This window comes from Propithecus coquereli, unplaced genomic scaffold (assembly GCF_000956105.1).
Source record: "Propithecus coquereli isolate 6110/MARCELLA unplaced genomic scaffold, Pcoq_1.0 Scaffold362, whole genome shotgun sequence".
NCBI classification, from domain to species: domain Eukaryota; kingdom Metazoa; phylum Chordata; class Mammalia; order Primates; family Indriidae; genus Propithecus; species Propithecus coquereli.
The window spans coordinates 285,160-307,509 of NW_012149308.1; the positions used below are offsets into that span (position 1 = coordinate 285,160).

At 48.3% G+C, this 22,350-nt stretch overlaps 1 protein-coding gene across 3 annotated transcripts in view; it reads left to right on the forward strand.

Annotated features, from left to right (window-relative positions):
- Positions 1 to 22,078, forward strand: part of RAI2 (retinoic acid induced 2) — a 63,538-nt gene extending 41,460 nt beyond the window's left edge. For 2 of the 3 annotated variants that reach the window (XM_012651685.1, XM_012651686.1), the window contains exon 2: positions 20,106 to 22,078. In XM_012651685.1, coding sequence (XP_012507139.1) covers positions 20,130 to 21,710 — 1,581 coding nt within the window. In that variant the 5' untranslated portion in view covers positions 20,106 to 20,129 and the 3' untranslated portion in view covers positions 21,711 to 22,078. The remainder of the gene's footprint in view (positions 1 to 20,105) is intronic. The other variant, XM_012651687.1, reaches the window with a different exon arrangement.
- Positions 22,079 to 22,350: the final 272 nt, after the last annotated feature.

Here is a 22,350-nt window from a genome sequence, read left to right on the forward strand (position 1 = left end):
TTGCTGAATTGCTGAGTATAGGGTAGACAATTGAACTTTATTAGAAGCTGCCAGATGGTTCTCCAAAGGGGTAGAACCATTTTACCAGCAGCATACAAGCATTTTAGTTGCACCATATCCTCACCAACTTTTGGTGTTACAGTCTTTTTAAATTTTAGTTATTCTAATGGATGGGATATGGTCACTTAGTTTTTTTTTTATTTTTATTTTAAAGGACATTATTAAGAATTTTTCAGCATGTCAGTCAATGCCAGCTCAGACACTGAAAAGGTCCTATGGGAGGGAAACCGGGTGTTAAATGTTTATGGACAGGTTTCCACTCATCATCCCCGTCCCTAAAGCAGAGTCTTTCCAGCCCCAGGGGCTGTCTGTGGGCTGCCGCAGGGCAAGCCTGAGGCTAAAGCCCAGAGGGAGGAGCTAGGGGAGGGGAAGGAAGCAGGCAACACAGTCCAAGTGGATGGAAAAGAGGAGGGGCCCCTGCACAGGGAGCTCAGAATCACGCTGTGACAGCCGCAGGACAAGTCTCAGGGCAAACTGCCACACACCCACAGACACAGATGATCTGACATGTAAGTAGCCAGCAGGCACAGACCAGTTCCCGACCCTGTTCTGGAAGTCCCAGCCGGCTGTCCTCTCAACTGCTCTGACCATTCAAGGCAGATATGACAGTATTTCTGAGGCAGACTTTTGTTACCTTCCATGTGGCAGAGGCAACTGGAAATCCTTTAAAACCAGTTGCCATGCATGGAACCAGTTAGGTGGCAAGCACTGGAACCATCCTGGGGGTGCCAGCTACTTACTTTCCTGGATTTTCCAGCCCTGTCCACAGGGTTGCTTCAGGAAATATTTTAGACCAGGGGTGGGGAACCTACAAACAAATCTTTTTATTTTTATTAATACATTTTTGTTCATCTTTTATATTTTAATTTTATTTTTAAAATGAACATATTTAAAATACCAAAGAAGAAAATAAGTTTCAATGAAATAATCCTCCCAGATTGACTGACACAATTAGAACATTAGTAAGCCATAAGGGCCAAATTGATGGCTGCTACACTCGTGGTTTAGTTCTGACTTCCCCCGCCTGACTGGTGCCACTACCACACCAGGCTGGTTGTCGAGAGTTTATGGGGGTCGAGTACGCCAGTCTGTTATCAGCTTTTCACAGTGGTGCACTGTGTTTCTGTTTGAAGTGGAATTTGTGAATAGTTGCACAGCTCGACAGTATTTTTAATTCTGTCTGCTTAACAGCCTATCATGTCAAAGGAGACCAAGAGAATGCTGAAGGAAGAAAACAGATTTCTTAATGAGGATTGGGAACTGCAATATTATCTCATTTCTGCTAAATATAAGATGATTTGCTTGCTTTGTGATACTGCAATATCAACATTAAAGAAATCCAATGCTCATCAGCATTATAACACTCATAAGGACCACAAATATTTTAAATCAGAGGGAGAGGCACAAAAGATTGTATTGTAGAAATTGAACAATGAAAAGCAAAAGCAAAGACAATTCTTTCAAGCAGCAATAAGACCTGGAAATAAATGCCACTGAAGCAACTTACAAAGTAGCTTATAAACTTGGGAAAAAACAGAAGCCATTCAGTGACGTAGAAATTGTGAAAAAAATGCATTGTCCAAGTTGTAGGATGCTTAGACCCCAATAACGCTTCAAAGTACAAACAATTGCCTCTTTCAAGGAGAACCATAACTGATCGGAACCATGAATTAGCGTTCAGCTGAACAGAACAACTTCATGCGATACTTCAAAAGGAAAATATATATTATTCAATCGCTTTGGATGAATCAACTGATACTACTGACTCAGTGCAGATTTTATACTTCATTCAGGTCATAACAGAAGATTTTCTTTGCTACAAAGAGTTACTCGCTTTGGGCACTCTTGTGAACACAACATGGCAAATAGATATCTTCATCAACTTTCAAGTTAAATTTCATGAAGTTGGGCTGAATTTGGTAAATTTAGTGAGCGTACGTACAGACAGACGGTGCACCTTCCGTGACGGGAAAACATGAAGGGTTTGTTGCAGAGATAACAAAAAGTATTAACAGATTCAGATGCTCTCATTTCTTTTCATCCTATCTTACTTAAATCGGCAAAATCTCTGTGCTAAAGCTACTATTTTAAATGACACTTTGCAACAAGTTATAAGTATTGTTAACTACATTTGTGCAAATGAAACACGACCTCATCAGTTCCATAACATGTTAAAGTTGAATGATGAGGTATTCAGTGTGGATTTCCCTTATCATTCTAAAATGCATTGGCTATGGCAGGAACAGGTGTTAGCCAAAATTTTATGAGGAACAGAATCAGCAATGTGAATTATTGAAAGAAGATTTCTATAGGAATGCAGCATTTCTGTGTGATATCATGTCAAATCAAAATGACTTGGATATCTCTTTGCAAAGTAAGACTAAGACAGTGTATGTAACTGAAGCATTTGTACCCCATAATACTCTGAAATAAAAAATGAATAAAAAGAAAAAAAGAAAAGAAAACTAAGTCTATATATGATATGTGGCAAAAAATCCAAGCATTTTGAAAAAAGCTATCTTTTTCCAAAACATTTCTTCTTCAAAAGGAAATTTTGGATGAACATTTTGCCTAGTTAGCAAAGGTCATTGATGAACAGGATGATATATGTGAATCATTTGAAGACTACGCAGTTGTTATAGACCTATTAATTGGAGAATACAATGAAAGGTTCACTGACTTTGAGAATCATGACTCACTTAAATTAGCATTTCAGCCTCATCTAATTGATATCACCAAGGTACCTAAAGAACTACAGATGGAATTGATTAAGCTCTCAGTAGATGACATTTTAAAGTCATTGATGCTAAAAGAAAGATCCAGTTGAAATATGGAAAAATGCAGTAGAATACCCATGCCTTGGGCAACATGCCCAAAAAATGCTTTCTTGCTTTTCAACCACTTACTGCTGCGAATCTGCATTCTCCTACCTAACCCAAATCAAGACACCCTTAAGGTCACTAATGACTGATATCCATCTAGAGGATCAATTGAAACTGCGGACCTCCATGCCACAACCAAATATTCAAATGCTTTCCAACAAAAAGCAGACACAAGAAAGCCATTAAAAGGTTAGTTAACTTTAAAACTAACAAATAGTTTTCATCTTTTGAAATTATTAAGTACATGTTAGTTAGATTTTTACAAAATAATGTACATTTTAAAGTATTTCTAATTGAAGTTCCTTGAATGTGGCCTTGATTACAGCTAAATTAATGCAACCTTCCATCATGAAGAGGTTCCCCACCCCTGTTTAGATTGCCTCTAAAATATTTCAGCCAATCCATACATTTTGATATGACTAATTTTACCCTTTTCTTATAGTCATCATGCTAATTAGCAAGCCACCAATTTCACCACTAACCCCCCCAAACCCCATTTCTAGCATTTCTGGTGCTCTTTAGCCAATCTTAAAATACTGATGGCAGTGAAGAGGTAACTGGAGTTCCAGTAACAGCCTTGGGATGGGGGCTTCGTGATTAGAACTTGAGCTGCCCCACCCTGGGATGTGCGCTCATAATTAGAACAGAGGTTAACTGGGTTAGGGCTTTACCTGAGTCATAGCTGGGCCATGTCCCACTGTAGGTGCTGGTGTATTTTAAGGCAAATTGTACATCATAGCCCTGAGTCAAGTATCCCTGGAGCCAAGGAGCTTAGGCCTAGGGAGAATTTTATCATCCTTGGTTTGGAGGGCCATGGGGGCTGGGTTCGAGTCAGCTCTGATATTTAGTGCTGGGTTCGGGGCGAGTCTGGGGTTCCTCATCTGTAAAATGGGAATGATCCCTGCCTACCTCCTGAAGTGGTTGTGAAGTTCACAGAAGATATTTGGATGGGCCTTTTGCACACCAAAGCTCCTGTTGTGTAGAAAGTGTTCTATCAATCCAGTCATTCCACTGTGGCAAGGACCCTGTGTCTTTAGAAGAATCAGTATTTTGGGAGACGAAGCCAGAAAGAGGGCAATAATGTTGAAGAGTAAGGCAAGGGCATGCTAGTGGTGGAACTGCAGCAGTCAGTGGGGAGGATACTTTTGAATGAGCAATCTTTGCCTAGAAAATCGATTATGTAGGGCACTAAGGGAAAGCTGGCCCTAGACCCTTGAGCCATAGATGGTGAACACCCCCACCAAAGGACTATCTACAGGGACCCTTCCTGTAAAGAATCTGGTGTGGGGAAAGGGCAGAAATCCCAGGTCTCCCTGCTCTGCAAACCAGCAAACCATCAAAGGGCACAAGGAGAGAAGAGGGTGTTGTGGTCCTAGCAGTTTCCTCTGGCGAGAATCTAGGCGTGCCAGCTTCCCAGGTATGTTTGTCTGTGTCGTGCCAGGGACCTGCTTCTTCCTCCCACACCCCCACCCACTCACTCGGGCCAGGGCCACCAGAGGAGCTGTGGGGTTCCAGGGATAAGGCTGATGAGAGCCCTGCTCCTGTTTCTGGAGACAGCTTCCTTGCCCACACCAGCTCTGTGAATGCCAATGAAATGGACTCTGTCAAGTGGATATTTATGCACTTACCCAGCAAAGAGTGGTCCTGACCCTACATTAATACCTTGATTCAAGTCAGAAGAACAGCCAAAGTGCCCAGTGCTTTTACTGCAGAAAAGTTAACACATGGAAGCTCAGAATTGGGCTCTGGGCATTTGGGCTGCTTCTGCAGTTCTGGTTTTCAGCCAGTGGGTTTGGGGATGCTCTGAGCATGGAAGAAGTAATAGAGGATAGAGTGGGAGCTCCCAGTCAGCAGAGACAAGTCTGCCTGTCCCCAGCACTGTGCGCAGGATGGGTCCCAGGAAGCCCTGTGTCAGTTAACGTAATGCTAGCTGCTGTTACTAACAAATTGAAAGTGTATTGTGGCTCAAACACAATAGAAGTTTATTTCTTACTCACATAAAGCCCAAAATGGATGCTCCTGATGGCAGGTGGCCCTCCCTCCTTCAAGCCGTGATTCAAGCATGCAGGCTTCCATCTTGTGGCTCTGCTGTCGTCAACAGGTGACTTCCAGAGGGTTCTTGTGCATCAAGCTGAGGCAAGGAGAAGGGGATGGAGTGCCATATATGGAAGGAAGGTCTGTGGGAGCCAGGACTAGAAGTGATGCATCTTGCTTCCATGTACATTCCGTTGGCTAGAATCCAGGCACGTGGCCACACCTAACTGCAAGGGAGGCTGGGAAATGCAGTCCAGGAAGAAAAGGAAATGGGTTTAGGGAACAGCTGGCCAGTCAGCCACAGCTGAAATATTCCTGGGAAGCACGGGAATGAGCCCCTGCCAGTGAGGCAGGCTGGTCCAGAGGCATAGGAAACGAGAGTTGAGCTCCAAAAAGGAAAGGCAACACCTGTTTCAGGTTGTGCCCTTCAGGGGCCAGCAGTCGCTAGCTGCAGTGGTAATGGTGGGGAGAGGAGCTCAGGCAGGCCTGGGCCAAGACAGCAAAGCTAGGCAGACCTGGCTGAGCTGCAGCTGCAGGCCAAGGAATTCCAGGTTCTGGTCAGAGATAGAAGACACCCACACTTCTCCCTCCCTTCCTGCCCTTCCCTACTCCCACCTGTCCCCACACATGCTACCTACCGGGAACTTTTGCTCTCTCTTTCCCCACCTCCCCCAGACCTGCCTTCCCTGCAGTGAATGTTGTTCATGTTCTAGGAAGCTCTGTCCCTCCCTCTTGTCAAAACAACCATTCCCTGGGGAGTCACAGCTCAGTTCCTGGGGGTGGAGGCAGGGTGGGGTAGGAAGCAACAATCCAACAAACCAAGTCACCGCAAGGTGGTACTGACCTGCTGGGGTTGCTGAGAAACTGAGATGAGAAATCAATGTAAAATACCTAGCGGGGTGCCTGGCATGTAATAAGTAAATGCTTAGTAAATGGCTTATTGTTATCATCTGTGAGTGTGTGTGTGAGAGGGGGAGGGGGGGAGGGAGAGGGAGGGAGAGAGAGGAGGGAGGAGGAGCTAGCAAAGCCCTGCAAATTAAACTACTTACTCTTTTCCTCCCAGCCTAATGGTCTCACTATTGAATTGATGGCCTCCTGCTCATCAGGGCCTGGGAAAACATCAAAAGTACATTGGTTGAGCTCTCTGGGAGGCCGAGGCGGGCGGATTGTTTGAGCTCAGGAGTTCGAAACCAGCCTGAGCAAGAGCGAGACCCCGTCTCTACTAAAGTTAGAAAGAAATTAATTGGACAACTAAAAATATATATAAAAAATTAGCCGGGCATGGTGGCGTGTGCCTGTAGTCCCAACTACTTCAGAGGCTGAGGCAGGAGGATCGCTTGAGCCCAGGAGTTTGAGGTTGCTGTGAGCTAGGATGACACCACAGCACTCTAGCCCGGGCAACACAGGGAGACTCTGTCTCAAAAAAAAAAAAAAATTACATTGGTTGAGTTGGCAGTCCTTTAGGGCACAAGGTTAATTGATGAGGGGCAATTCCGAACACCCTTTGGAAGAGCTAGACACCCATCTAATGTTTGAAGCACGCTTGTCTCTCCTCCAAGCCCCTGTCAGCTCTGGGCTCCAACCCCCCAGCCTGCTGGCCTGTCCCGGACACACCTGTCCTCTTCTGCCTTCCCTCCTGTCCTGCACTTCCTGAAAACCCTCCTCCAGTCCACCATCTCCTCCACTGAAATCCTACCCGTGTGTCAAGGCACGGTTCACATGTCACCTGCAGCAATAAAGATTTGATGACTGGGATTCAGAGGGAGAGTACCAGAGGTGGAACAGGTGAGGAGGAAGGGGAATTGACAGAATCCTGGTTTGAGGATGCCCCTTGACTATTAGAGGGACAACAGGTGGCTTCATTCCTACTTGGCCATGGGGTACGTGTGTGTGTGTAAACACATGCATTCCAGAATAACTCTTCCTCTAAAGAAAATAGGAAATAACACCTATAATCTTCATTGCCAACTAGCCAGATGTTACACAGCTGATCTTTTTCCTTCCCCCACCTCGACTTTGTATTGTTTATGCTATATTAGTTCCAACCATGATACTTGCTTTAGGATAAATACAGTGAATTTGTAGGAACTTGAAAAGGCTCAGCAGCCCTAAGGTTCTGCAGAGTGTGGTGTTCTGCTCTTGAGAGAGCTCGCCTGCAGGCAAAGGGGTGCTTTTGACGAAACAGAATTCCAGGAAAAAGTCTCCCAGTTTAAAAGATGAGCACTCTCTACCCTCTTCTTCCTGTATTGTCTGCGTACTTCTCGGGTTGAGGTTATTATTATTATTATTTTTAGGCAGTATGCAGCTGATGAAGTGAAGCAGTGTTTGTTTATTTATTGTTTTTGGGTCCCCGAGTTGGAACACAAGATCACCAGAAAAGAAACTCCCTCTATGACTCATCCCAGGAACATCTTCCATTCCAGCCAGCACAAATATGATTAAAAGAACTTTCTGGAGGGCCCCAGTTATATTTTAGCAAAGGAGCACATTAGCCAAGCTGACCATGCCTTGAACATTTTGGTTTTGGAAAGATAGTCATCTCTGGCCTCCTCGTGTGCCTTGTTCTTTATGAGTTCTTCAGTCACGCTCCTCTGCGAGCTGATTCTTCTGCGGTGTGGACATTGTTATTCTACAATGGAGCGTCTTCCTCATGGGGGTCAGAGAAGATGCCACACACTGGGGAAACACCTGGTCATGGTGGCCTAAATTAGTGACATTTAGGTATTTGCAGAAGAAGCATTGAAACTTTCCAGGGTGTGGCTGTTGTAGCAGATACTGTTGGTGCCTTGCCACGTCCCCTCACACTGGCCTCTGTACACCAAAGGCTTCTTACTGCAAATCTCTGTGACGCTCCCTCACGTTTGTGTTTTAATTTTTGTCTCAGGAGCACACTAGGCTGCATGCTGGGCTAGCCGGAAGTGCCAAGGCTCGCATACCTCCTCCAACAGCAGCCCTTGACCAATGATGGATGAGGTTGGCGAGTCAACACCCCGGCTTCCTAGCCGCTCAGTGGAGATAACTCTGAGGCGTGTGCTTTACCTCATCTCCCAGCATTCCCCAGTGCAATTGAGCTCTAGTTGCCTGCAGCGGTGACTTGTTCCATAAATTGGCTTCCTTTCTTTCCCTGTCTCACAGCTTCACTCTTCTACTAGTGTTTTCTGAGATCTTCTCCCAAATGAATGACTTTCAGTCAAATCCTTGCCTTAGGGTCTATCAGTGGGGAACCCAAGCGAAGCTAACTAGCCAGTTGGGTTCACCAAACCCAGCAGCCTGCCCTCTTCACGTCCCTTATCATGTTCATTACCACTGGTGAGGGTCTTTAAGTTTCCATTGTGGCTGTAGCACTGCAGTAGTATGTTGTACATTGGGGTGCAGTCCTTTGAGAGGCCGTCATTCTTCATGGAAAACTGGTAAGACAGAAACCAGTTTCAGGAGGTAGCCAGTTCAGTGACAGGGCCATATACCATGCAGGAAAGACCACTCTGGATACTGCTAAAATCTCTGCACCAGGAAGGCACATACTGAGGAGGCTCCTGTTGGGTGAGCAATAGTGTTGCTGATTGAATCTATCAAGGAATGAATAATTGACTCACGCTCGTGTCCTTTCTTAGCTCTGAGTGCTTAAGGGTTGAGATCATGTCCCTCCCCCTTTATTTAACCTCAGGTGCCCTTTAACGGACCCAGCAAACTGGGTCATAGTTGTAGGCGCTTGTCTCTATGGAGAAATTTCAAGACAGTTAGGAAGGTTCTTCCCCATGATTGGTATCTGAAATGCCTCAATTAGAGCTTCATTTCCTTGTCCATAGCTTTATCACCGACTGGATTATGTTTATTATACCAAGAAAGGAGCTTTGTCAGTCATACACCTTATTGAGAATGAGTTTATCAGCTTCTTTCTTGAAAACCCAATTTTGACGGAGGAAATCCAATTCTGACTGCCCAAGGAGGGCTGGGGGGTAAGGGGTAGGCAGAAATAAAGATTAGACACCAAAAGATAAATTTACCTTTTTTCTAGGTCTGACAGCACAGATCAGTCACAAGAGAATGTGCTTGGTGATTGCATTATAAAATCATGGGAGGCGTTTCGCCAAAATTTGGACCACATTCCTTATGTACTCCTGGTACTTGAACTTGTGAGCAGTGTCATATTTGTTTGCCGTATCCTATATCCTCGTCGCGCCAAGAAGCTCCAGCCCCGCCCCTCCCTCCGCACCGCTGCGCAACAACCGAGCTGTTGCGACTTAACAGCACCCTCTTGTGGCCAACCGAGTAACTGTCAGTCAGTGTTTTTCTCAGCTGTCTTCAGCTTCTGTGCTTTATCCCTCTTCCAGCTGAGCAGTCTCTCGCTTGGACCTATACATACTTAGTAATCTTCTCTCCCTCAGCCCTTGCCTAATTAGCTCAGAAAATCTCTTTGCCTCATTATCTCAGAAAATCTCTTTGCTTTCTCCTTCCCTCTTATCCCTACCCGCTTCCTCTCCTCCACTCCTCCCTTGCTTTTGTGAGTGAGAAAATGACCCTAATCACCACTAAGTAGGAGAGGAGAGCTACTTAAGCCCTTGTGCAAAGGAGAAGGAAAATTGAAGGATGTGCAGTGGAATTATTCATAGCCAATCAGCAGAAACTCCAGACCCTGTGAAAGAGTCCATATTCAAGGGACAAAAGACTGGCCACCTCTTCTTTCTCCCCCCAGCCTTTCAGCCTGAATGAGAAACAGATTTTTGTATTTATTTAACTGTTTCCCACTGTCTTTCGTTTCTAATATCGAGACAGCGTTGTTTTCTATTCGCACTGCAAATGTTCACTATTTCAGCCATGCTGGGGGTTACGTGGGTTTTCGTGGGCTGGCCTGGAAACCTCACCATCATGTGTAACACTAATTCTATGGTAAGTGCCTTCCCGGCTCCTAGCAGCTGATTTTTAAACGAACCTTTGAATAAACAGGGTCAGAATGTATAAACCCATTTGGATGAAAAGGAGCATTTGTGATGCTACTCAGGATATTCAGAGGAAATATGGCCAGCGGATCCAATGATGAGGACAACGATGACAGCCCTGAAAGTAAGAATGATGATGAAGATGAAGACAGTCATAATGACATGGGGAGAACAATGATGACGGTGACAGTGATGATGATACCAGTGATGATGACAACAATGATGATAGCCATGATTTATCGAACACTTTCCATGTGCCAGGCACTGTGCCAGATGCTTCACTTAGATTATCTCCTTTAATCATTACAACCACCCCATGTGACAGGTTTTTAAAAATCCCCACTTCACACAGAGAGAAACTTAGAATTTACTTGCCCAAGGTCACATAGCTAGCAAAATTAGGCAAGGCTGAAATTTGAAGCTAGGCCTGTCTGTGTTCAAAGCTTGTACTCCCAGGGTGAGGTTGGCGCTGTCTCCACGCCCAGGGTTGGTGAGGGGCTCACATGCGTTAGGAGAAGGGGAAAATTGGAACTCCAGTCCTTTGTACTTCAGAAATCTGCACTCTTCCTTCCAGTGACCCCTCAGAGGGTCTATTTCTGGCACACTGATCTCTGGAAAATGTCCTGCTAATGACATAGGATTATAAACAGTCTTTTTCCCAGAACAAAAATTTAACCTTTGTATCTCAATCTAATTAGAAGGATTTTTTCTTCCAGAGGCAGGTTTTTCCCCCATTGTTCCAAATTTAAGAGGTTTCTTTGTTGCCAGAAAAATTTCCAAAGACCGTCTCTCTTTAAGATGATAGAGCCTGGCCCGAGACCTTAAATGTGACCTGTGCTCCTGAGGGCATTTGGAGTCCGGGGTGTCGATGGAAGGCTGTGGGGCCTCGGCCCAGTGCAGGGATAGGCACTGGCTGGCTCTCACAGTCCGCTGTCCAGGTGACTGGACACCTACCACCAACAGCAGATCTTCAGATTTTCTTCTGTGATGCTGAGGTTCGCCAAGACCTGAGGAGGGCACTTCTTTCCTCTTAGTGCCAGGGGCAGCTGTCTGGAAGATAAACACCTGTTCTCCACCTTACAGTGATCCTTGCATTAACATCACCTCCTACAGCTGTCTAGGGACTGGCATTTTTCCTTTAGAGACTTCCTCCCTTATGTCTGCAAGAAGTGTGAGCCCTGAAGGAGCTCTGTTAAAAGCAGATAATCCCGGGAGAATATGGATTTGGTTAATGTCTTGGGAATGGAGCCGAGAGAGAAGGCAACGTGCCTGCAGAGAAAGTGGCACCAGTGTGGAGGAATAGTAAATGCATGCATGCCAGGCACACAGTAGGTGCCCACATCCTTTTTGAAAGAATGAATAAATGAATGGGCATGAATCTAGTTCCCTACTCCAGCCCTACACTGAAGCCTGTGTGGTCCCAGGAACCACCATAGGTCCTTCGTGGGGAGGCTAAAGGTATCCGGAAGTACAAAATGAGATCATAAATGCAAAGACATCTGACATTCTCTGCCAAGGCAGGAAAGGAGGCACAGTGACCCCATGGTGTCCTCTCCAACCATTCCCCCAGATCCCCCTCGTGCTCTGATATAACCCAGCCAGCACTTGGAAAACCACGCCTGGGAGCTCCTGGCTTTCTTCCCTCCGCCTCTGCTTGGTTGCCCACACCTGCCCATCCTCCTGGGCCCACAGCAGTTCCTCCTCTGGCAACTCCCCGAGGGCCAGGTTTGACTTCTTCCCAGAAGACGCCACCCGTGGGAGGCCTGAGTGAGAGTGGGGCAGTACCCTGTGCTACAAAAAAGGAAACTGAGTCCCAGGGGTATAAAATGACGTTCCTATAGTCATGAAAAGCTTATGTGTGTCTTGGGTGTCTATTAGGTATCCCTGATTCAGAAGGGGTTATTTCTTCTTTTCTATGAAGCTCCTCACCTCTAAAACTCTTCTTGACATTTTGATAGTTGACTGAAACTATGCCACATACTTTGGTGTTCCATGCTGGTTACAATGGAGATGTTCTAATTCTAGGTGGCTGGCTCTGCTGACTCTATAGCCAGCGTGTTCGACTCAGGTGCTTCTCGACATCCTTTGAAATTGGAAACAAAGGCAACAGGTGAGGCCTTGTGCCTTTGAGGAAGGAGCCCAGGTCTAGGAGTCAGTGTCCACCATATATGCTGTGTGAGCTTGAGCAAGTCACTTGGCCTCAGAGCTTCAGCTCCCTGCTCTGCAAAACAGCAGGGGCGGGCTGGGCCAGAGACCTTAAGTAAGGCTTGCTCAGGCAGGGGGACCCCTGACGGCTTGCTTCGCCCTAAGAGCTTCATCTCTCCTGCTGAGTCGCGACGTTTTCATTCTTGCACTCCTATGAGGAAAAGAAATTCTTGAACACTCCCTCAACACACACACATACACATATAATTAAGATTATATATGTCTTCCCATATTTATTTATTACATACACTATAAAATAGAAAAATGGGAATAAAAAGGATGAGATGATAAAATGAACATAAATGAATTTTACGACACCTTGGGGCATGACCTTGTCTTCTCTCCAAGGGAAGACCCTGGGGCACCTGCTGTTGATGGCCAGTTTATGATGCCCGGCTCCACCTCTTACATTTCTCACGAATATCAGATGAGAGCTAATATTTGTACTCTGTCCTCTCCGGCAGAACGTCCGCATAGCCGCCGCCCATCCTCACGAAGGTTAGTCCCCGTTGCAATCTGCATGGCCACCACTGTTTTAATAAATTAAGTAGCGTGTTGGGGAACTCATTTCCAAAGCTAATCTGGGTATTCATATTCCTTTCAGAGGGCTGTGTAGATCTCTGGATGGAAAAGGCAATCGACCAGAGGCAGGCAACTATTTTGTGTATTCTTCATATTTTAACCGATTTGGGAATACATTCACGCGGTAATTATGTTCACAGCTTTGGTAAAAAAGGCCCTGTGCTGATGTTTAAAGCTCAGAAAATTTAATCACTGGGGCAAGTAATTGACAATTATTACACCCTATGGGGAGAGAAAAACCATTTTTTACCCAGTTGGAATTATTTCTTAACTATTTAGTGCATCGCCGGTCCTGAATGGTGTAACCATATCCACGTTGAATTAAAGGATGAAAATTATGCTTTTCTTATTTGACTCATAGAGAGTGGCTGGTGATTTTTATACGGAACTAGGCTGGTCATTGAAGGTGTGTTTTAAGTACTGGATTGAAAGTAGAAAATAGATTCAGTAGAGTGGGGACGGAGGAATGCTTAGCACAGGTCTCTTGGGGGTCAGCCTTGCAAGAGGGAGAGCCGTCTGGCCTCTTCCTGGTGGTGCAGGCACGTGGGGAGACACTGTGAGGGCGGGGGGATTGGGAAGAGGAAGGAGTTTGGGGGTGTTGATGGGTTGGGTCTTTTCTGGAAAGTCAGAAGGAAGTTCAGCCATTAAGTAGGGTGGCTGACCAGCCACCTTGTGCTGTGGTCTTTAGATTAAAGGTTCCTAGCCTGACTGGACATTAGAATCACCTGGAGAATTCTTCAAAAACACCCATGCTGCATCCCAGAATAATGAAATCAGAGTCTTGGGGCTGGGATCTATGCATCTAGCATGTTTTTTTGTTTGTTTTTTCTTTTAAAGTGCCCAGGCAATTCCGATGCATAGTGAAGTCTGAGAACCAGTGGTAGACCAGCACTTCTTGGCTTTAATGTGCACACAAATCCCGCCCCCCCCCCAACCCGCGATCTTGTTGAAATGCAGATTCTGATTCAGTGGGTCTGGGTTGTGGCTTGAGATTCTTCATTTCTAGCAAGATCCTAGGTGCTGCTGCTGCTGCTCCTCCAAGGACCCCATGATGAGCAACGCAGACACAGACAATCTGATTTGGACCAGAAATAGGTTACTAGCTGCCTACACGCTCCATAAAAACCAAAGCTGTCGATATTTTACAGCTGGAAACACATATCTTGAGAGAATTTTCAGGATATATTTTCAAATATGGTTGTTTTAGGGGAAGAAACTTATCTTGATAGAAAAATCTAGAGGAAGCTTATTTCAATGGAAAAAGAGAGCATGTCACATTTGCAGCCTGTTGGGAATGAAGGGGACATCCCCAGGAGCAGGGCTGGGGCCCTGGATCCTCCAGAACGCCTGACTTGGGATGGAGGCCTGAGGAGGAGACTTTGAAGCCCGTTCCAGAGCCTTCTGGTCCTGCGGGTGGGATCTGCCCAGTGCAGCCCTGATCACTAAGGTCAGTCGCCCTGAAGCTGTGGACCAGGGGCCTGGTGGCTGTCTTTATAGTTGTTTCTGTGTTAAAAGTGCTTCCGGGGGGGGAGGGGGGCGGGGGGGGCAAGGGCAACATACGTAACCTAAACATCTGTACCCCCATAATATGCTGAAATAAAAGAAAAAAAAAGTGCTTCCAATTCACAAAATAAAATCAAACCTTGCTCTAGAAGGTGATCTGGGCCTCTGAGGGGGTTTCCCAGCATGCCCCAGGGCTTTTGTCCAAATTACCGACTCAGAAACCAGGCTCCACCTGAGGTTGTGGGTCAGCTCACAGCCACATTCTGAGCTTCCTTCAGCTTGAGTTGGTGCAGGGTCTTCAGGGCCCCCCACTAGGATCGTTTAGGATGTGCCTGAGGGCATTAGGGGTGAGGGTGTTAGGTCATTTGTGAGCTAGCGCGCGTGCGCGTGTGTGTCTGTGTGTGTGTGTGTGTGTGTGTGTGTGTGTGTGTGTGTGTGTTTGTGTGTGATTTAGACGGTGTTAGATGCCCACAACCAGGAAAAATAGGTGGGCTTTAGGACCTGGAGAATAGTTGAAATGATCTGAGTAGTCAAGAGTTTTTGCTTTTTAAATTAAACCATGAATGAGTCTTCATTATAAAAATGTCAGTGTGCACAGAAGCCCATAGGCCCAAATGGGTGCTTTGCGCAAAGGTCTGGAGGAGGAGGCTTGAGAGGCGGGCGCAGCTTGCACGGGCACCCACCGGGGCTCGGACACGGGGCAGGTCACTGACTGACCTGCGGGCAGTTAGGCCTAAAGTTGGCTTCCTCATGAATGTAGCTCCTCAAAAGGAAAGCAGCCACTTTGATTTTATTTTTGTGGGTGAATCAGGGAAACTTGGGATAAAACTCATTGACATCCCAGTCCTGTGGGGATCTTCAGAGTGCACAAAGCGCTGTCTCGTTCGAGTCTCGGACTGGCTGGTGAAGGTGGGTGGCCGCCGGGTTCTCCTCCCATGGCGCCTGCGGGCCTGACCTCTGCTCTTCCCGCAACAAAAGCCTGGTGACCTCTGTGAAAACTGGCCTTGCATGAGTTTTAGTCAGCCTTTTTGGGTGGCGGTTTCCTCATGAGTAAAAAGAGTCAGGAAGCAATGAGAGGAGTTGTGAGCTTTAATGCCGCTGCCCACCTCGACACGCCATGATTCTGTAAACGGCAGGCCTGTGACAGGAAGATGAGAATGCGAACAGCAGGCTCAGGAAGGCTGAGGTGTTTGTTCGCTCATGCACCAGTTCATCCAGAAACTATTTCCTAAGCACCTGCTATTCACCAGGTATGGTGCCAGGTGCGAGGAGGGAGACAGTCCCCCTACCCCTGGAGGAGCAGGCGAATAGGCAACCCCAGTATGGGGGCAGGGCAGGGGCAGGACTGGACAAGGTGAAGTCGGGGTCCCGTGGGAGCTGGTGGGGGGAGATTTCAGGGGAAGTGACTCTGGGGCTGAGCCCCCAAGTCTGACAGATGAGCAAGAGTTGGGTGGGTGAAGGTAGAGGCCAGAGAATACTCCAAGTTGATGGGCAGACCCTGGGGAGACTGGCTCTGGTAAAATTAGATCTTCTAGATAATTAGAAGAGGGGTTCAGATAACAATTGTGTGGCCCCACAAATCTCCAAGGCCACCTTCTGTCCCAGGCAGTCCTGGCGCACCTCCCCATCTGCCCTGGGCCCAGGCTTTTCCCCAGAGTCTCCGTCTGGGGGCTGCGGGTCTGCAGCGACCCACGGATCTAGGTTGCCCACTTCCTACCCGGCACTGCCATCGTTTACTGACCCCTCCCTCACACCCCCACGGATAATGGGTGTAGGTGGAATGGATGGGTGACCTCATTTATTTATTTATTTTTTAAGTTTTAAATTATTAATATGATGGATACATGATAGTTGTATATCAATTACCCTGATTTGTGACCTCATTTAAACCCATTTGAAAATGACGTTTTGTAAAACCCAAACAAGACATCCCCTGTCATCTCCAAAGAAACTCACGCCCCCCCTGCCCGAGCATCAGTCAGCTTCTGTGATGCTCCTGGATTTGAAGCGTCCCCCCACCCCCCTGCCCATGCTAATCGGAGACTTGGCTGAGTGGGGAGCCGGACCTCCGCCTGCTCGCCAGTCATTACCTGGCTTCTCGGCTCATCCTCAGGGACAGAGGTTTGTCCTTTGAACCCTCACTTCATAAGCTGGTTTTTATCCTCAGGGCATCACTGAAGCTTCCAGTACTGGCTCCTGCCTCAGGGACACCTGCTGTGCCCCTCCTCAGTACATGCAGAGCCACCCCCAGCTGCTGTCCCAGAGTGGGAAGGGTGCCTGCTGGCAGGTTGAACAGCAGCGGGAGGAGGAGCAGAGAGAAAGAGGGAAAAAGGCTTTCTGGGAGGTGGAAGGGGGCTGATGAAGGCCGAGTTTGTGTTCCCCTCACCTGGGTGTTCCCAGGCCGGTGCGGTACCTGGTGGGGACTGGGCGGAAGAACGCAAGCGGCCCATGGCTCCCTAGGGAAGCGGCTGCGGCGCTCGTAGGCCTACTTTGGCTGAGTAGTCAGGCAAGTCCAAAGCTATCCTGTCGGAAGAGGAGGAGGAGAGGGTTGGGCCAGGGGCTTTCCCCCCCTTGCCCCTGAGACGCTGCTCCCCTCCACCTGCATCCCCGCCTGGCCTGCATCCCATGGGGCCTTGGCCCTCTTCCCAGAGACCTGCATGCCCCAGCAGGGGACCTGAAGGCCTCCCTGTCATTCATGGGTGCTGAGTGCCCTCCCACCCGTGTGACCTCTGTCTCAGGAAGGCAGGCTGGGGGCAGATGGGGAACTGCAAGTAGGTTGAGAGGATGGAGGTCCCCCAGGCCCTCTGGCAACAGAACCATAGCCGCTCACGGCTGCAGGCCCCAAGGACATGAAGAACTCCCTTGAGGAGGGGGACAGAGGAGGCCCCTTGTGGAGAAACAAGAACAAACAACAGTAACTGGAAAGGACCTGGCCCCACTTTAAAGAAATCTGATACTCAAGTACTCTTTCTCGCATGCCTCTGCAGGCCGTGCACTTGGTGCTGAAGGGGACGCTCTGGGGACCCTCTGGCCTGCGGGAAGCAAAATGCATGGAGAGGCGTGGCCCTCACAGTTGCCACAGTGGAAAGGGAACTTGGGTTTGGCCCTGAACTCTAAGCCCAGCCTCCGTGTGCCCTTAAGCTAGTTATTCACCCTCCCTGTGGAATCAGTTTTCCCACCAACAAAATGGGCATAATTACAGGCCCCCCGTGGCAAGGTTGTTCTAAGGATTGCGGGAGCTAATGCCTGGGAAGCTCTCAGCAGAGGGCTGGCACATAGCAAATGCTCAGTGAGCCTTAGCTCTTGCCATCTGTGGCAGGAGCAGGGGCCTGTGGGAGGTGCCCAGCCCTGGCAAGGTCCCCTCCTCACACTCTGAGCAGGAGCGTTCTGGGGCAGTTCGCAGGCCTAGACCAGAGCCAGGCAGGGAGGGGAGTGAGGGTTCACAGGAAATGATGAGAGCTGGCCCCTGAGCAGAAGGTATGTACAGGAGCAGGTGGGACAGGCCTCCAGGAGATTGCCTTCTCTTCCTTGGGAGGGAGTTGTGGGAAGCAGACAGGGAGGGAAGGAGGGAGGGAGGCTATCATTTCTGGGAGGGCGGACAGATGCAGCCACCATGAGAAAGCACTGCCACAGCTGGATAATCCTAACCCCACCGGAAGCCCCAGTATGGCACAGAACATGTCTTGACTTCTGCTGAGTTGCCTCTCACCATCAGAGTCCTCCTCAGATGGGTGGCTGCATGTGCCTTCTCTGACTCTTGCTTGTCCTTGCTGTCCTTGTCCTTACCAGTCACGCCCCAGCTTCCCTTCCTCGTGGGTTCTGGCCACCGCGAGGGACAAGGGTCTAGCCTCAGGTTCTCAGGACCTTCACAAGGCTGTGTGCATGTGGCCAACAGAGATGTGTCCTGTTGATGTTGATGGTTCTCCTGACATAACTTTGATGCCTTTGTATGCCAGTAAATCTCTGATCAAAGCTATGTGCCTCCACTAGACTATAATCTCCATGAAAGCAGGAACCTTGTCACTGCATTTCCAGCCCTCAGCAAAGTGCCAGCATGCAGTGGGCATTCAGCAAATTCATTGGTTGGATGAGTGCATGAATGAGTGGGGTATTAGAGGCGTGGTATTTTCTAGGCTGAATCAGGGAGCATTCATCTCATGAAGAGCCAAGCCCTTCAGCTGGGGCAAGGCCCCTCAGTCTCCCTAGGGCCAGGCTGCTCCCAACTCTGCCCCAAGTGGGTTATTGTCCAGCATGCTGGGTCACCTCATGGTTTTCAGAGGGCACGCTGCCCACCGAGAGACAGTTCTGGGGCCCTCACTTGGAGGCATGACCAAGGGCATGGCTCCCCAGTGGTTTCCCACAAAGTTCTTTGCACAGCATCCTTTCCCTTCCCCTCCCTTCCTCCCGCCTCAGAGAAACTCCTTGTTCTGTGCACTGGACACATTTTGATTGCCTGGAATATCACAGAGCTGTTCATTTGTTAAAGCTGACTTCCTGTAGTGAGACATCGTTTGTTTGTTTCTAACCCCATGGTGTGCTGGGCCACCTCTCTTTCTCGTTTTGGAGACTGCGTTGGTAATTTGGGGGTGAGGAGGGGAGGGCAAGATGACTGCAGGACTAAAGTCTAAACAGCTGGGACAGGCAAGATCAAGCATCTGAGTTGCCCAAGGCCTGCCCAGTGAAACTCAGGATTATTGAATTATTATTGAGCCCAACCAGACTCAAGGGCTGCACAGATCCCCAGTTAGACATGGTGCCTGCCTTCTCCATGGTAACGAGGCTAAATATGGACGTGTTTCCATGGAGAGCCCTATCGCAGCTGCAGCCCTGCTTCCTCCAGGAAGCACATGCACTGGGCTCCTTTGGCCTCTCAGGAGGTGGCCAGAGGTCTTCGGGAGGTGCTGGGGACATCAAGGAAATGTGTCTGACCTTTGAAGATGTTTGTGTCCAACAAGTGTTCCATTTCCCCAGCCCTAGACTCATCAGTGTCCCCTCTTCTTGGCAGCTAGATGTTAGGAGAAGCCACGGGTCAGACAGATGAGCAAGTGGTGCTGGACCCGATGACCATTCATGCGAGTCATCCCCTCTTCCCCTGCTCCGGGGAGTGGATTTCCCTGTTGTTGGGAGGAACGGGGATGTCCTTGGTCAGAGGAAGACAGTGAGACAACTGTAATGACCCTTGTGTAAATGCACTGCTCTTCCTCTCGTCAAACCTCTTGTGGTCTAAGAAGTATTACTACAAAGAGTTTTTTTTTCTTTTTTTTTTATTTCAGCACATTATGGGGGTACAGATGTTTAGGTTACGTATGTTGCCCTTGCCCCCCCCCAAGTCTGAGTTTCAAATATGTCCATCCTTCGGGTGGTGCGCATTGCACTCTTTGTGTATGCATATACCCGTCCCCTCCACCCTACAAAGAGTTTTTTAAATGCCTCTTTTCATATTCATAGAATATTCAAATATGACAAGGTTTTGTTTTCTTTTCCTTCAAGGAAAGTAAGTCTTGACTGCTTACTTGAACTTGAACGAGTCAAATCTTCACATATCTTAACTGTCTGCCATAGCAATGTGGAATAAAACTTTGTTTTTGTTGAAGGCTAAACATACAAGGCGAGAATTTAACTGAAAAATACCCTGTGGAACCTCACTTGACTATTTACTGATTGCATCATCTGTGTTTCTAGCTTCAGCATCTGTTGCACTGGGCTCTCCCTGTGCCGCGATGATGTGGGTGTGCTCACATAGATCAGGAGAGATCTCTAACATGCATGTATACATAGACAGGCTGTGCCCCCTGGTTCACTAAGATGTGGAAACTTTCTGAGGACGTGGAGAGAGCTTTTAAGGCAATTATTCATATAAGGTCTCACGAGGAAAGTTCATGTCGTATGCTCTGTGTTGCAGGCCAAGCGGTATCAGAGTCAAGTGATGGACGACCTGCAGTCCCAGAACCTCTCCATGGACATGACTGACTCCCCTCCCACCTTGGCCAATAACAGACTGGAGAATGGCATGGCTCAGCTGATCACCACGGAGGCCTGGAACATCAACTCCACCGACCTGGTAAAGAAGGCCCTGGTGACCGTGCCGGCCCCATCTATTCTGAACCCCCCTGCCGAGTCCCAGGGCGGCATGGCTCTGAAGGTGGCGGCCACCGTGCTGCAGCCTCTGTGCCTCGGGGAGAGCCCGGTGGTGATGCCCATTCACATGCAGGTGGAGGGAGGCTCCGCGCCAGAGCTCAACCCCAACGGCAATGCCACCTACGTGATGACCACGCAGGGCCCCGTGCAGCTGCCCGTGGTGCTGGAGCAGCATGTCTTCCAGCACCTCAACTCCCCTCTGGTCCTGCCGCAGGAGGCCCCATGCTCCTCCAGTGCCATCCACAACAACCTCTTCCAGGGAGCTGAGGACCCCGAGGCCCAGCCCCAGCTCCTGGACCTGAGACTCCCCAGCCAGCCGCAGGAGCCCACGTTGCCCTTTGAAGCTGTGCTCCAGAATTTGTTTCCCTCCCAGGGCACTCTCGGCCCCCCACCCTGTCAGCCTCCTCCTGGCTATGCTCCTGTGCCCCCCCAGCCCTTTAACTCGCCTTTGTCCCCCCTGGTCCCCCCAGCCACCCTCTTGGTGCCCTACCCTGTGATCGTCCCCTTGCCTGTGCCGGTCCCCATTCCCATCCCCATCCCGGTGCCTCAGAGTTCTGAATCCAAGTTCAGCCCCAGTTTCCCCAAGCCACCATCTTCCTTCGGCCTGCACCCCTTTAAAGGCACCCAGACCCCTCTGGAAAAGGATGAACTGAAGCCCTTTGACATCCTCCAGCCGAAGGAGTACTTCCAGCTCAGCCGCCACACGGTCATCAAGATGGGCAGTGAGAATGAGGCCCTCGATCTCTCCATGAAGTCCGTGCCCTGGCTCAAGGCCGGCGAAGTCAGTCCCCCAATCTTCCAGGAAGATGCAGCCCTAGACCTATCGCTGGCAGCCCACCGGAAACCTGAGCCTCCCCCTGAGACCCCATATGACAGCAGTGGGTCAGTGGACAGCCCAGGTCACGCGGTGATGGAGAAACTTCCCAGTGGCATGGAAATGCCCTTTGCCCCTGCCACGCCCCATGAGGCCTCGGCCATGATGGATAGCCACATCGGCAGCAGCGACGCCACCGCGCTGCCCAGCCACCCCAGTGGCGAGGTCAAGGCTGAAAATAACGTTGAGATTGTGAGCGAGTCCCAGGCAGCCAAGGTCATCGTCTCGGTGGAAGACGCCGTGCCTACCATATTCTGTGGCAAGATCAAAGGCCTCTCGGGGGTGTCCACCAAAAACTTCTCTTTCAAAAGAGAAGACTCCGTGCTTCAGGGCTACGACATCAACAGCCAAGGAGAAGAGTCCGTGGGAAACGCAGAGCCCCTAAGGAAACCCGTCAAAAACCGGAGCATAAAGTTAAAGAAAGTGAACTCCCAAGAAATACACATGCTCCCAATCAAAAAACAACGGCTGGCCACCTTTTTTCCGAGAAAGTAAACAATGGCTTTTTAAAATTTTTATGATTATAATATGGGAAAAGGTGCATTGGTTTTATAAAAAGGCATTTAAAACAAATTATCTTTGTTAATTATTTTGGGGAGTAGTTGGGAAACGGAAAGGTGAATTGGCTCTAGAGGCCCTGTAAGCTAGTATCATTTTCTTTTTCAATTTTTGACTTTTCACAAATGAGTAAATAAGAGCAACCTATTTTTCAAGCAGATTGCACATTTTTTGCAGCTTTAATGGAATATTGGGTGAATCAGAGGGGTAAAAAAGCTATTTTCATTGCCACAAAGTGCTTTGATGATGTAATACCTAATAAAAGGTAGGATGAATATTTCACAATAAATGTTTGTTTGCACTAATTGGTTGCAGTATTCTGTCATTTATAAAATTTGCATTCCTTAACTGGCATAATTAGCCAAAACTCTTGCTTGTCAAAAGCTGTAAGTTATCTGTGTTTAGAGAACTGAGCTCTTCGGGCATATTAGGAAATATTGCCCTGTGACCCCATGAAAGGAGAATTAGGAATATGGATGACCTTGAGCAAGTCGCTGCCCCCTCTAGGCCTCAGGTTTTTTTCATTTGTAAAAATGTGGCAAGCCGGGTGTGGTGGCTCACGCCTGTAATCCTAGCA